Source organism: Canis lupus, chromosome 9, assembly GCF_011100685.1.
Source record: "Canis lupus familiaris isolate Mischka breed German Shepherd chromosome 9, alternate assembly UU_Cfam_GSD_1.0, whole genome shotgun sequence".
NCBI lineage: Eukaryota > Metazoa > Chordata > Mammalia > Carnivora > Canidae > Canis > Canis lupus.
In genome coordinates, this window is record NC_049230.1 from 27,793,004 (window position 1) to 27,809,288 (window position 16,285).

At 46.6% G+C, this 16,285-nt stretch overlaps 1 protein-coding gene across 4 annotated transcripts in view; it reads right to left on the minus strand.

The window, feature by feature from the left end:
• Nucleotides 1-14,009, minus strand: part of CA10 (carbonic anhydrase 10) — a 474,465-nt gene extending 460,456 nt beyond the window's left edge. The window contains exons 1-2 of one of the 4 annotated variants that reach the window (XM_038547752.1): nt 13,900-14,009; nt 11,671-12,306 (exon numbers count right to left, since the gene is read on the minus strand). In XM_038547752.1, the coding sequence (XP_038403680.1) occupies nt 11,671-11,731 (61 nt within the window). In that variant the 5' untranslated portion in view covers nt 11,732-12,306; nt 13,900-14,009. Of the gene's footprint in view, nt 1-11,670; nt 12,549-13,238; nt 13,615-13,899 lie in introns of those variants that run through there. The other 3 variants (XM_038547753.1, XM_038547750.1, XM_038547751.1) reach the window with 3 other exon arrangements.
• Between the last annotated feature and the right edge of the window lie 2,276 nt (nt 14,010-16,285).

Genomic DNA, 16,285 nt, shown 5'->3' on the forward strand with positions numbered 1-16,285 from the left:
GAATCACTATAGTGTACATCTGAAACTAATATCACAGCATATGCTAACTGGAATTTAAATAAGAACTTAAAAAAAGAAATATTTACAGACAAAAAAACATATACCCCCAAAAATGGCAAAAGCTAGAAACACAGTTCTCAAAAGCAGAGAAAAAAGATAAATATAAATGATGGTATTTTCGATGAATAAATTATATGGAACTATTACAAAGTCATGAACAATAAGGTGGCAGATACCAACTAATAGTTCATCAAACCATTTTCCCTCAGCAACTCAACAAGTCTAGCCTACGATTCCCAAGCTCTTCTGCAATAAGAGGTGGTCATGTGACTGAAAATGATGTGCACAGCTTTCCCGCTTGGTCCATAAAATCTCTCTCATGATCCTTCTCCATATGCTTTTTCCCCATCTGCTGGAGAAACACTGGAAGGGACAACACTGGGAGCCCTATCTTGAAGAGAACAGAGCCTCCATCAGCCTTGAGACTTCCAAGTCACTATAAAGACAAGATTCCTTCCCTTTTATTCCTCCATCTTCACCATGCCCTTATATACCTTACACACACACACACACACACACACGCATACACGTGCACACACACACACATGCATTGACACCAATGAACAATTAATGTGAGCAGGAAGTAAGCTTCTACTGTGTTAGGTCATCAAGATTTCGCTATCACAAAGTCTGGGATTTCTTGAGCTGACATAACTAGGAAGCAACATGGAAAAATACTTGATACAGTGTAAAGTTAAAAAAAAGAAAAAGAATAAAGATTTAAGGTTGAAAAGATGTTGGAACTGCAAACTTTGGCAAATAAAAATTCAGTCTATAAGAAATGTTTGTTTTCCTCAATTTCCTTTGATACTGTGATTGAGCATTAAAATTAACCCACTGACTTCCAGCATCACTCCTGTGTGCAGCGCCCAAACACCAACATATGCAGTCCCCAACTCACAAGGAGCACTGATCAAGGAGGAGCATTTCACTTGAACACACCTTCAGCGTGGACGGCAAATGCACAGATACAACTCTTCATTCATTCATTTGTTCAACAGCTCCTGCCTTTAGATGGGATACAAGACTTTACCTGGCTCAGTCAAGCTGCCATTTCAGCAGTCATAAGAATAGGAGAGGGGAAAAAAATAAAGGGTGCCACCAACTTATGCACTTAAAATGCATAAGAGTCTCATTTAGCCACAACATAGCACTTCAAAGACACAGGTCAAAAAGCCGCCAAGAACTTCTTCACCACAGTGGAAAAACGGGGATGGAGCTTGTTACAGACACAAAAAATAATGACTTCCCTACTTTATATTTCATTTGGCAGGTGTTAGAGCCCCTGGGACTTATTGCTGGTATCATCACGGTGATCGAAAGAGTCAGCCATCCAGTGACACTCCTATTCACACTGGGGCTATACTCGCAGGAATGCATTACTTGCAGATGCCTCACTTTCTGTTAGTATCATTGCCATGTATCTATGGAGAAGATAAAGGTAGGAGCCTTTTTTCTGTAAGCTCCCCTTATTTCTGTCTGTAATTAAATCAACAAGCAAACTAACAACAAACCATCCAACTGAGCATTTCCCCACAGCTGTAGAGATGACCTAGAAGATTATAGGCAGAATGCGCAGCCGGGAAGAGCAAATTTCTAATATCCCTTCAATTTCTAGGGCCTAGAGTCTCCCCACTGGTATGAACTACTGGGCAACACCACAGTTCTGTTGCAGAAGGCCAGAGGGAGAAGTCAAATTCTCTGACACAAGATTGCAAATACCTTAAGAACCAGAGTCCAGAAAAGCATGGGTGGGCTTTTTTGCTAAAGCACTCTGGAGCAATGCTATGGGACAGGGAGCTTTCTCAAGTGCCGGCTTCTCAAGCTGGAATCCAACAACAAGAAAGTGCCATATCCTAAGTGATGTCCTTTAATAGGAACGAGATGACACGGAAAAGGGAACAACAATGCATCCCCTGATCCTCGGTTGTCCTGGTTCAAGTCTCACAGTGTGGAATCACAGAACACAAAGAAGCCAAAATACATTTTAAACAACTCCAAGTGCCTCAACTAACACTGAGCTTGTCTAATGCAGATATGAGTTGAGTCTTAGAAGGAAATAGAAAGCTATCGAATATGTTGCTCCCCAGGGAAAGTTCCAGTTCTCTCTGACTCTGCATGCTCAAAGAACCCCATGGGGTAGAAGTTAAAGGGCAGCTAACAGAGATCTTCTTCCTTGCCCTCTCTCCTGGCCTCAAATCTTGTCTCCCATTCTCCCATGAAAGCCATTCTAAACCACTTCTTGTTATTCATTAATGTATTAATTCAGTCATTCATTATTGAGTATGTACTAAATGAAAGGCACTGGTTAGAGCAATGGGGAAAAAACCCACAATATTTATGTATCACCTACTATACATTCTACAAGGACAAAGATCGTGGGGGCTTTGCTCACTACAGTTGCCTGGTCCAGCACCTCCCTCAAAGGAGGCATTCATTAGCATTTGATGAAGAAATGACCTGGCATGGTAAACACTAGGGGTAGGGGGCAGGGCCCTCCCATAGATATATCACTTTAGATATTCATTTCAAGAATCCTGTGGGAGTATTTATTATTATCCCAACCTCACAGAGGAAGAATGGCCTCTTTCACTCCGTAAGTGCTGCCATCAAAATTGTTTTCCTTGAGGGTGACAGGTAGCTGTGTGTGGTAGGAAGAGGGGCCAGCGGAAGGGGAATATGTTGACTCATATCCTTCAGTAAATGTTTATTCCAATGCTGGCATTGCTGCCAAATGTGTTGTGAAACCAGCAGGACTTGGCTCTGGAAAACTCACCAGAAAGTCACAGGCTTCATTTCCTATTGCCAGCCCCTTCAGCCACTGGCCATGAAGTATTGGACAAAGTTAAAGATTAATTCTGCATTTGCTGTGACAAAGGTCACAGATGAGGAGAAAAGGCATTGGTAGGCTGTCTCCTTCACAGCCACTGACAATCCCTCTGCCGCCATCCTGATGGTACCTTCATGCAAATGTAATCAAACCCAAACACTGGCTCTGCCATTACCACACCAATCTCGTTAATAAACAGCAATTACAGTTTGTTGTCAATGTACTCTCTGACCATCTCTTACCACTCACAGTTCCCCACCCCAATCCCTGCGTGATGTAAACCCTCTCAAGTTTTGTTTAGGGTTCCATGAGACGAAAACTGAAAAAAGTTATAGGAAAGACTCAATTATCAAAGAGAAGAAGAAAATTGGCATACTGCAAACTCCAGGGTCAGTCAGTAGGGTTCTGTTTTTTTCCTAGTGTTTAAAAAATGGGGACTAAGTAAGGGGATAAATCCTGTAATGCATATCTGGATTATTTCAAAAGTTTCTGGGAAGCCACCTGGAACTTGGTAACACTGGAAAAGAACCAGTGATCTGGGCCCAAAAGAAGCATAGTTGGACCTGAGCCCAAAACTTTAACCCTGACTCATCTGCTTCCAATAAAGTGAAAGACGTAGCAAGAGCTACTTCTTGGGCCTTTAAAGGCCTTCCCTGCACAGAGAGGTGCAAGGGTGGTTTTTATCAACAATGTATGTATGCAATATGTTACTGTTATTAGAATCTTATCTCCCCAACCTCCTGGATCTCAATCTAATCCATCACACCACACTCTCTAGGGGTTGCCATACTGACCTCTTGACAGCCTCCTGAATTCATATTTGTCTTATCTAGTGGTCCTGTCTTTGCAAAAGTTCTTTCTTGTGATCACCGCCCCCACACCCCACCCCCAACCGTGTCATGCTTCTCCTGGTCAATCAGCAAAAATCCTCCACCTCTCAAGACTCAGCCTAGGCATCTTATAACACTACGTTCCTCCCTCCCTCTCATCTCTGGAATGAATCAGACGTCCCTTCTCAATACTTATAGGATTCTGCTGTCACTACTAATATTTTTCAAATTAGTCTCTTACTAGATTGTGAATTGCTGGAGGGAAAGGTCCATGTCTGACTCATTCCTGTTGGATCCCCATGACCTTACGTTTAGTGCACCCTCCATACATCCTGAATGATTAAGTGGACAAAGGAAGACATTTTATTTTAGGTCTCTACACTTGATCTATTGTAACTGGACCTTCGAGAGGATAAAATGGGGATATAATTTAGTGGGCCATGAGTACACTCTCCCAAGTGAACGTGGAGTCTATTGGAAAGACGAGTGCAGAGTAGAATAAGGTAAAACTGCTATAACATGCTTTGCAGTGCTTCAAGCATCTGCTGCATGTCAACTAGGACATCTATTGCTTGGTGCACAATCTTCATGGCACAAAAGCATGCATAGGTGATTCATCTCTGTTAGCCTTTGTCTAATGTTAAAGACATTACTATTAATATTATGGTCGTTATTCAAGTACAAAATTGGAGACATTTGCATTTGCTTCACATGAAAATACCAAATCTCAAAGATTAGGGTAAACCAGGTCCATAACAGATAGGACAACTGACTTTTTTTTTTTTTTAAAGGTCTGTCACTCAGAATGTTCCATAATGGCCTAATTAATCTATTAGACCAGTATTTTTAAAATGGGTTTTGTGAGCAAGAATAAAGGCTGACAAGAAGACAAGGAACTGGTTTTCTAAATTATTGCTTATTGCAATCAGAATTTTAAAAGAATTCCACATAAGCCTTTTTTAATGTCATTTTCCTAACCTTCACCTTAGCTCCTCATATCATAACTAAAAGATAAAGTCTAAACTTCTGTTGCTGGCTAACAAAACCCTCCACACTGGCCCCAGATTATTCTTCCAGTCCTGTCTCCAGTCATTTATTCCAGCCCAGCCACTCCATATCCACTCCATATGTCCAATCAACCAACTTCTGATCCTTGATTTTTTTTCATTCCTTGTCTATCAACCTACTATTCTTGCTTCATGGTATGTCTTTTTTTTTTTTTTTATGTTCTTTTGAAACCTCAGGTATTCCTCCAACCTTGTTCAAATGCCTTTTCCTTTATGAATCCCTTCTCTTCCCCCCTTGTATCCACTTCTATCCCCTGACATGTATCATCTTAGAAAAACCAAGGACCAGGTGTTCATTTTTGTGATTCCTATGCCTGATACATTGTTAGCTGGCAATACTATTTTGTTGAACCCTAAAGAAATGACTGAATTATTTATTGGAATTTATAAGAACAGGTCTGAAGTGTCAATAAGGATAGTTACTGATGACAATGATGGTGATGATTTTATGAGAGTAGCTCTCATTCACTGAGTTGACTACTACTACATGTCAGGTGCCATGGGGGCATCTTACGTATATTTTCTCCAATCCTCACTTTGCAGATTTTATAGAGGCATAGAGAAGTTAAAGAACTTGTCTAAGGGGGTGCCTGGTGGCTCAGTGGTTGAGCTTCTGCCTTTGGCTCAAGTCATGATCCCTGGGTCCTGGAATTGAGTCCCACATGGGGCTCCCCACAGGGAGCCTGCTTCTCCCTCTGCCTATGTCTCTGCCTCTCTCTGTGTCTCTCATGAATAAATAAATAAAATCTTTTTTTTAATAAATAAAACCTTTAAAAAAATAACTCCTCTAAGACCCCACAGAGGGAGAAAATGCCCAAGGGAGGGATATTATGTACAGGCCTATCTTGATTCCAAAGCCCATGCTCACTCTCATATGATATGTGCGATTTGACCCATGGTAGATGTATTCCAGGTACCACGTTAGCATTTTACAGATGCTCCTTACAATTACCCTGTAGGATCAACACCCTTAGGAAGTTAAGTATCATCTCCATTTTACAGATGAGAAAGTTGAAGTGTCCCTCAAAACCCAACCATCTACAATCCCAGTAGCCTACAAACTATGCAAAGTACCGCAGTAGCTAGAAACTTGCAACCCAAATTTAAAACCCAAATAAATATTAGGATTTCAAACAAGTTCAATCCATTGAACGCATGCAAAGATCCACAATAAAAAAAAATTAAAATCACCGTAAAATTAAATATCTGAACACACTCCATACTCTCAACTCAACAGCTCCTAACGTGGGGTCATCCCAACTTGCCAGTGTCATAAAGTGAACCTTTTATTCCAATTGGGACTGTCTTCCCTGTATGTCACTGATTCCTATCCCTCTTCTTTGGATGATGTAGTCCTTCCATCTCTTCTCTCCAAAACCCCAACATCTATCCAATATCCTCCTTTTCCTTCACATCTGGACTTCTCTTCTGCAGCATGTATGTCATTTACAAAACAATAGGCATTTTTCTTGTTTCATATCACTATACCTATTGTGTATTACAACTTTGCTGTCATATCTTAACTATTAAGCATTATTCATACTATTTTACCTCACTCTACATTATTTGTATCTCGGCTTTGAGTTTGTAACTATACCTTAAGCATGGATCATTCCATAATGTAGTAAAGACACAAATACTTTACATTTGCACCAAGAACATTCAGGATCTCCCTCTGTAGTTTCCCTCAGCAATTCACTGAAATGGGCAAAGACGTTACCGTTTTTATTTTACAGATGAGGAAACTAAGATTCTAAGAGGCTAAAGGAATCACCCAAAGAGGTAATTAAGCAAGTAGTTTGACTGCAGGGTGGGTCTTCTAACTTCCATATTCCTTCTACAAAGGCTTGCCACCATACATATTTATGACGCCTGGATCTCTTCCTGACCTAAATCCTAGGTCCAAATATGTAATGCTTAATCAAGGTGAAAAGTTGAGGTATTAGGGACTGATGTAGGTCTAGGATGAAAATCAAACTTCCCCTCCACCCTGAGAAAACTGACATCTCCACATTGGCATCTCTCTTTATTCCAGGGGTTTTATATTACTCAGATGGACGAGAAAATCCCATCTATGATGACGGTATCTGTCAGTGACTGGGCTATATGACATCACATGGCAAACTGCATTTAAAGAAAGCACACCACCAATGAGATCATCAGATAAGTAGTCTTTGCTGGGACGAGGGCTCTTTTTGAATTCAATAGAATGTTCTCTTTCAAGTCCTATTGACAGTATACGTAGTTTGCCATCTTGGAAGCACTTTAAAGCTGGGTTAATACAGAGTTTACAAGCAGAAAGAAGAACATTCTGTTGCTCCCCAAGGTAATAAGTACTATGTTGTTCCCAGGTGATTTATTAAATTTTCCAAGCCTCACCTCAGTACTGGGCTCACAGAGATAAAGTGGGTTTTACTCATAATACTCACCAAAGCCCAATGCTACCAGTCTCATTTATATGAGAAGGAAAATTAAGAGTTCAAAGTTGTTAAGCCAAGGCCTCCTTTAAAGTAGGATCCATGCTCAATGTTATAAAATGTGCTTGCTCATGATTTTCTGTTTTGCTTTTAAACAAGTTGAAAGTGAAGATGGTAAAGGCTGTTCTTTCATGGCTTCACAAACCTGTGAAATGCCTGATTTGTAGGGGAAAAATTATATTAATGCAAGCTTCCTATGCTTCAGATATTGTGCAAAGTGAAAAACAATGAACACGTTTAATTTAATCCATGTAACAAAAGTATGAGGTATGTGCTATTATCCCCTTTCTATGTGTAAAGACACCGAAGTGAAACCATTTTAATTTTCCAATTAGGAAAACAATGTATGAAATATTCCTTGCTTATAGGGATTGCTGATCATAAGATGCTGGTGGCAAACCTGGGCAATAGTCTCAGCTGTTTGATGGACAGTCATACACAACTCAAATGCTACCTTATTTCTAGTACTGAACTGTAATCACCCTAAACTTCCACTTCCAAACTAAGACTCTCATCTATTTAACATAACTCATTCGTTCAATCTGGAGACATCACTAAAAAAAAATACTGAAAAAAAACATTCAAAAGAAACCTTGAGCCAAAAGGAAATGATATATTGAATTCTGACTCAGTTAGACCTGGATGTGAATCCTGCATGCTGAAGCACTGTGGGCTTTGGCTGCCTCAGCTTTAAAGTATCCTACAGACTCTAAGAAGAGATGAATTAAAATACGTGCAATGTTATATAATATAAATGAAAGCAACATATAATTCTAATTGTTATTGCTCTTATTATTATGAATAAAGTAACAAAGAAGCGAAGTGACATAGAGGCAAATAGGATGTGTTGTGGAAATTAAATCAGACAGCTGTCTTTGGACCAGGAAATTCTCTCCTGGCGCGGCTAAGCATTCATTCTCGCTGATCTGAGCTGCTTTTGTAAGAATGGAATGGTGCTCTAGCTAGCACAGGGAAAAATCATCCTGGTTTTCTCTCTCTCTCTCTCTCTCTCTCTCTCTCTCTCTCTCCCCCCCCCCCCCCCTCCCTCCCTCCCTCTCGCTCTCCTTCTCTCCTCTTCACAGATTTTCGCTGCCTTACACTTTCGGCAAAATGACATCTGAATCTGATGTGGAACAGAAGAACTCCCAGATCATGGCATTCCCTCTTAAACCTAGCTGTGCTGTCCTTAAGTAGCCAAAATGGATACGATCTCGCAAATGGAAGGCACACATGCTACATCCCCAACAGTTAAGTGTGGTCAAGCTGACCCCCAGTCCCATATGCTGACAGCTTCATCACAACCAAAGGATTAGTTCAGAGCCATCAAACATACCAAGGCCAGGGCTCTGTATTTTAAGAAATATATCCACACAGACCCAAGGAGAAAAAGCTTTGGATACACTTAATTTGCAGCAATGGGGAGGGGTAAGGGTAGGAATCCTTGATTAACAAAACACTAAGCCACAAAGCACCAGAGCATTCCTGAAAGCCTATGCTACCAAGTGAAATTCAGTCACTAGAGGCCAGATCTACCGCCAAAATTTTCCTTCTGCAAAATGTTTACACTGCAGACTTTTGCTGACCTTTTCCAGTAATGAAGTCAACCCTTTCAATGCATCAATCACTGATGCCTGGTAACTCAGGAAGAATTAGTACCCATTTACCGGGGAGGGTAATTCATCCCAAGATGGAAGAGAGGTGCTTTGTTTTTAATTTTTTTTTAATTTAAGATTTAGTAGGTTCTATGATCACAGGGTTATGTTCCTTTTGGTAAAGCTCAGTTGTGAGTAAATTAAAACTGCAAATCACAGAAACAGAAATGAAAGACCCACTAAACTCTCCCTGAGCCACAATTATTCAACCTTAGTGCACTGCATAACTACACCTCTTAAGGCTGCTTGATGGGGAAAAAAGTCTCCCAAATTGTGGCAACTATGAATTGTAGTTATATTACTAATCAGAATTAATACATGGATATCACTGAATGAGTAGTTGTTTTAGGAGGGAGGCCACCTTGGCCCTGGACAAAGAACAGCCTTTGAAAATTAAGTTTATGGATGTGTAAGTGCAGAGTACATAATGTTGCAACTCTGCCTAAATGTTTTCATAAAGTGCAAATTAATGCAGAGCCTAACTAGGCATTTGGAACGCTAACCTAGTTTTCTGTGTTTAGCTAATAGCTAGCAATTTTGCTTACACTTTTATCCTCTCATTACATGGCAATGATGATTATTTAGTAAATACATGTGAAAGGCCACACACTCTACAGCACCTCTTCTGGGTTAGAAATAACCCCCTCCTAAGACTTATGTTTATATAGTTTAGTTACTGATACACCAAATCAAGTATAGCTGGGATAAGGAGACCACTGCCTCTTTTGGAGACTAAAAAGACTCATTCTCACATGGTTCCCCTGTGATGACCTGGCCACAGGCAGGAGAGGGACAGGGGACAAGGAAATTGGGCCTGCCGGGGTGGGGGTGGGGGTGTCCAGAGCTTCAATGAATGTTAACCCTTTGTTAATCTTAAAGGGACTTAGCTGGCTTGTCTGCTTTGCCAATTATTTATGATGGTGGAGAGAGATAGGGGAGGGCTATTTTCTAACTAGTGAAATATTATGAAACAAGAGATAGTTTGGGATGCCCGGGTGGCTCAGCGGTTGAGCGCCTGCCTTCGACCCACGGTGTGATCCTGGAGTCCCGGGATCAAGCCCCACATCGGGCCCCCTGCATGGAGCCTGCTTCTCTCTCTGCTGTGTCTCCGCCTCTCTCTCTCTGTGCCTCTCATGAATAAATAAAATCTTAAAAAAAAAAAAAAAAAACAAGAGAGTTTGAAACAGACACGGAGAAGAGAAATATGTAAAATGTGCTCTTGTAGGATGTTATCCAGCCACTCCTACTAGACATATGATTGATATCAACCCTTATAAGTCACCTGAAAATTTTTCTTCTCAGATGCAGGATAGGGTAAAATAGGTCCCACTAGAAGATTTGGGGGTGGTCCTAAGGTACTTTTTATTGTCTCTCAAGTATACAATGTACCTCTGAAATATTTCCAAGGCAAAATTCTTAGCTGGGTGGCCAAGTCCCAAACAGAATGATTTTGAATATACGATTCCCCATTCCTGCCCTAAGAGGACAAAGTTGAAACTGAACAGTGGTATTTGGAAGTAGGTCCAGGGTCAGCACAGACAAGGATTTTTAACATCCAGAACCCTCTCCGGCTTTGGGAGTGGGAACTGGCCCAGCTGAAGGAGGAGGCAGGAAACAGGGCCCTTCACCCCAATGCTGCTCCTCCTCTGTGCCTACTCACAGGGGCAAGGTTCCTGTTCTCTTCTGCTGACTTCCTGGGAAGTTGGCTGCAACCCAAATTCTGCAGAGGGAATGCAGGCACAGGGGACGACTGCAAATGGGTCCTACCCTGGGCACCTTAATGGCAGGTATGAGGGGAAACCGGTAAGACACGGTCTGTGGGAGGAGCCACTGCACTGAACCTGGAAATACTGCTGATCCTGGGGCTTTTTCTCATGGCTCCCCCTGCACCAACAAACACACTGCCTGGAAATCAGACACCCCTGCAACACACAGACGCGGACACAAGCCCTACCCCATCCACCAAGCACCTCCTGAAACGACCGACTGGCGCAAGTAGCCTGGGGTCAGTGAGTCTGAGCTAGCACATCCTTGCCTCTGGGAAGAAGAAAGGCTACAACCTAGAGTGCAATTTATGATTTGTGTTGTTGCAGGCCGGTTTTGCCTTTACTTGCTGTGGAGCAGGGCGTGCTAGCATGTTTTAGACCATAAAGACCAGTCCTGATGTGCTTGGGCAAGGCCGGGAGGATCTCCACATCCCTTTGGTCCCTGCTGGGGGCACTCTCTAGTCCCGCATCCTCCCGCAGTCTCTCGAAAGTGCCCAGATAGCAGGGCAGGGCTCTGCGTCCATCTTGCCAGCTAGGAACCACGGAGTTTGGGAACTTTGAAAGCCAGGGGATGGGGGTGGGGGTGTGCCAAGGCTCAGATTTCCTGGCCAGAGTTCTCAGCCAGGCAAGCAGTTGAAAATTAACACCCATCTGCCTCTTCTTTCTTATCCCTGCCCCTTCAATGTTCCAGGACTCCATACAGACACTAACCACAACACGGACACACAGACACACACAGGAGCGCGCGCCTCTGGGCGCGCGCGCGCGCACACACACACACACACACACGCGCGCGCACACACCCTTGGGCTTAGGTTTTTAGTTCTGAAGGCAGCAAACCCAAAGAGCTGCGAGGGTCTCTGCCGCCACCCCCTTCCCCCCCCCCACCCTGCGAGGCTACCTGACAGTCTACGCACAATAAAACCCCACACATTCCAAACAGCACAACGTAACCCAAACCCGCCGGTGACTCCAGCGCGTCCCATACCTGATATGCAGACGATGAAATTGGCTTGAAGAAGAAAAAGCACCTCCCAGACTATTTCCATCCTCTGATTCTCATTCCAAGTGCATCACTCGACGGGAAAACAGGGGGGGAAGGGGAGAGCCCGACACGGCACACACACATACAAACGCGCACACACTTGCGAGCGAGCGCACACTCGCACTCCCACCCGACAGCCGGCCAGGGACAGTCACCCCCAAGATCAATATCGCAGTTTGAATTGTTCCGGCAAATCTCCCCTCGGGCTCGACGGACGTGCGCCCCAGATGTGCTGACACATGTCCGATGCCTCGCTGCCCCGGAGGTCTCCGCGATCGCCGGTCCCTGCGCCTCTCCCGAGGGGCGGAAACGGCACCAGCGGCGGCGGCGGCGGCAGCCACCTGAAGCCACCAGCGCCGGGCTCTTCCTGCAAAAACGAGACCCCGAGCCGCCTGGCGCCCCAAGAAGACATAGACGACAGCCCCCCGCCGGGCCGCGCCGCACAGTTCCGCGCCCCCGGCGCTCGCAGCTCGCTCGCTAAGCCCAGGCGGTCGGCGACAAGTTGCCCTCGAAGTCCGCCCCCCTCACCGGGGCATGGTCACAGGCTGGCTGCCGCGCTCCGGGGCCGCTCTCCTCCTGCTGCCGGGGGGCGGGGGGAGGAGACGACACCGCAGACAGGGGAGACAGAAAAAGAGAGGCAGGAATTATTGCCCGAAACCGCCGGCGGCCTCCGCCGACCCTCCCTGCTCCCCAAGTCCGCGCGCAGCCCGCCGCCTGCGAGCCCCGCTCGGGAGGCGCGTGCCGGGCGCCGAGCGCCCAAGGCGGGGGCCGGGGACCCGGGCGCGTCGGGGGCCCGCGGGCTCCCCACGTCGCGCGCGCGCCTCCCGTTCCTCTGCTATTTTCCTGGGCTCCCCGGAACCCCCAGTTGCCTCGCTTCCATCGCCCGCAACTAGCGCCAACGCCGCCGCCGCCGCCGCCGCCGCCGCCGCGATTTTCCGCAATGCAACTGCAGGGGTCGTTATTTCCTCGCCTACGGAGCCCGACGCTGCCCGATTCGGAGGGGAGGAGGAGGAGGAGGAGGGCAGGGGGGGCGGGGGGGAGGCGGGGCGGGGGCGGCCCGGCCAGGTGAGCGTCCCCCCCCCCCGCCCCGCAGCCGCCGCCGCCGCCGCCAGCCCCCGCGGCAGCCCCGCCGCCCCGCGCCCGGGGGCGGAGGCAGGAGGCCGGGCCTGGGAGCCGAGGCTGAGCGCGGCCAGAAGGGGGAGGCGAGCGCCGGGCGTCGGAGCCGCGGGCCAGCCTGGGGGCGCCTGGGCCCCGGCCGCCCGGTCGCCCTCCGGGATTGGGGAGTTTCTCATCTCCTCGGAAAGAACTTCGCGCCAGCAGCTCGGGCGCGGGGAACCCGGGTGGGGGGGGGGGCTCAGCCGGGGCGCTGCGCCGCGCTCTCCCTCTGCTGCGGAATAGTGGAGATTTTTTTTTTTTTTTTGCATAATTCATTCCCTGCCCTCTCCCTCTCGTCCCCCTCCTGCCCCCCTCCTCCTTCCCCCTTTCCTCTCCGGGGCCAGAGCACTACTTACCCCGGAGTTCTCCTCTCCGCGCGTTCCTAGACCCGGTGCAACTCTCGCCCGCGAGTCCCTCACCTCCCTCCTCCCCGAAGGGGGGGAAACCGTCTTTCCAAGTCCGGCTGCGAGCAGTGGCCGCCGCCAACTGCGCCTCTGCTCAGCTCCGGGCGGATCCGAGACTATTGGAAACCCGGACTTTCGGGGAGCGGGCTTCCCTCCTTTTCGGTCTCTTATTCTGTGTTTCTTTCGGGGAAGCTCAAGTGCTTTGGAGGCTTTTGCTGGGCTCCAGAATACTCTCTGCCAGCGACACTCAGCAGCTTCCACGGAAGGAGATTCCCCCACCGACTCCGCGCGCGCGCGCGCACACGCCCAGCGCGCGGCTCTCCGAGGCCCCGGGGGAAGGTGGGGGCGGCGTGAGCACCACCCACCGCGGCGGCAGAGGCCCAGGCCCAGGCCGGAGGCCGCGGGTGCGCAGAGCCGCTCGCCGCCACCCGGGGAAGGACGCGCACGCGGGCAGCCGCTCGGAATGCAGATGCGGGAAACTGGGAGGAAACCTTGCGCTCGGGACCGTTCGCCCGAGAAGAGGGCTGGGAGCAAGAGAAGGAAAGAAGCACCGCGGCAACATTTGCATTGCCTCTGTCGCCGCCGCCGCGCTTTGAGAAATCCCCAGACCTACCTCTTTGCGAGTGCTGAAGAAGAGGAGGGTCAGGGAGGGGAATCCCTGGACAGATCTCGGGTTTCTCGGCGCGCTTGTCCGGGTTGCCAACTGTGACGTTTGGAGATTTTGCACAAGCGCGGATGGACACACATAATAACAAATACAAACACACACGAAAGCCGCCGGGGATTTTTTTTTTTTTTTACACTTTTTTATTTCTGCTGTCTAGAATCCATTTCAGTGTGAGTCTCGGTCCAATGAACGCAGGAAGGCTAGATAAGTGGAGAGGGAAGAGGAAAGAGGGTACCACCGTTCATGCGCACGGAGTCCATTTAGTGAGGCTTCCAGGCGGTGTGACATCTGCTGGGGCAGGGCTTGGAGCCAAAAGGAGTAACACTGCGGCGCACCCAGGCTTCTTGAACTGACTCCAGCTGCCCGGGAGTCTGGCGGGTCTTTTTTGCAGAGTGGCGGGAGAGGGGGTGGAGGTGGGAGGAAGCCAAGCCCAACAGCCTGAGCGTCTCGGGTTGGGCAGACTTGGGGAGCTGTGTGGTCCTGATGCCTCTGGGGATTGAGAAGGAGAACCACCGGCGGACTTGCTTTAACAAGGAGGTGTGGCCAAGGGATCTGGTCTCCGAAGACGGCCAAGGACTCCAGGGGGTCAGCACGTTAAGGGATCTGGGCCCAGATGAAGAAAGTCCCAAGATTCTGACGCGGGGAGCTTTTGAGGCTCTCCCCGCAGGGGAGTCGTTGAGACCTCAGAACATTTAAAGAATCTAAGGGAGTGAGCATTAGCCCCTTTGGGAAATATGCGGGTGATGTTTGTCACCGCGCCTTGAAAGTAGACCGCGCGAAAGGGATTTTTTGAAGGGAAAGAAAAGAAAGCAGTTTGCTTCAGATGAAGAGATCCCACCCTAGCCAGGGTTTGGAAACATGAACAGTGATCGACCTTCTGCACTTGGGAGTGGAATTTGCTGCCAGCAGGAGAGCTGTCTCTGGAAGCAAGAAGCAGGGTGCCTGGATTTTTAGACCAAGACCCATTTATTTATTAATGAATTATGCATACATTAAGCGAGTACCTTATATGTCCAAGCTATGTGGCAAGATGCTGGAGTTTTGTAATTGAAAAATCCATAATCCATTCTTTCAGAATGCTCACAGATCATCTTTTCTGCTACATTTTGCCTTAAAAGCCAATGCCAGTAAGATAATACTTACTTAATTTTCCCCTTTTCAACTTGGGCACTGACCTTTTGCACTCTCAAGGAATATTTAATCTATGCTCTGCCACCAAATCCTTTCAGGGAAAAAAAAAATCAATTCATGTGATAGTATTTAAGTAAAAACAGTGGCCTGCATTGATTTTTGCTACATGTCATGCATTGCCAAATCTCTTATGTGAATTATCTTTACATCTATGTGAGAGAAATCTCATTATTGCTTCCATTTTACAGATGATGGAAACAGAGCCCCAGACTAGTTATTTGCCCAAGGTGTCACAGTTATTAGTTGGTAGTGTAGAGATCAGAGCCAGGCATTTATTTGTGATAGTCACAGAGAGAGAGAGAGAATGAGGCAGAGACACAGGCAGAGGGAGAAGCAGGCTCCATGCACCGGGAGCCCGACGTGGGATTCGATCCCGGGTCTCCAGGATCGCGCCCTGGGCCAAAGGCAGGCGCCAAACCGCTGCGCCACCCAGGGATCCCAGAGCCAGGCATTTCACACGCAGGGAACATGCCACACCATCTCCCTTCCTGCTCTGCAAAATGAAAAGTATCATCTTGGGGAGGTTATTTTGTTTTGAGGTAAAGCAGAAGTCCACATGTGGCACAGCCAGAAGTTAAACAAAGGCAGGGTGGAATGTAATGGTATCTTGGGCAGTTTAGAGCTTAACTGCCATTGAACTGAGAGAAAGACAAGATAAGGGAATCAGGGTAAGTAATCAAAGACAGTTCTAATGAAAGAATCTGAAAGCCTGCTAATTGCCAATTCTGTTTTTGATGCTTGGAAGGCAGGACTGCACACAACGGTTCCTCAATACTTAGTTTCAATATTCTCATTTTCTAGAAGAAAAAAAAGAAACATTTTCTTGACTCATTGCTAGGCTTAACCTGTATGTTTTTAAAGAAAAGCTCCATGTTAACCCAGAAGATAACTCAGAAAAAGCATGTGCTAAGTAGGAACCTTCTGTCTTCACTCTTTATTGAAGTATTTAGTTTTTTTAGTCTGTAAAAGAAATGAAAACATAACTGTGTAGCTGGAAAATACTAATGCATAAATTTTTTTTTCATATTTTAATAAGCTTGTACCCATATCTTGATAACAACAGAGAATCTCTCTCCCCAATATCTGCCTTCATCTTTTGTCTCTGTCCTACCCAACATCTCTCCCCTAACGAATTCAGTGC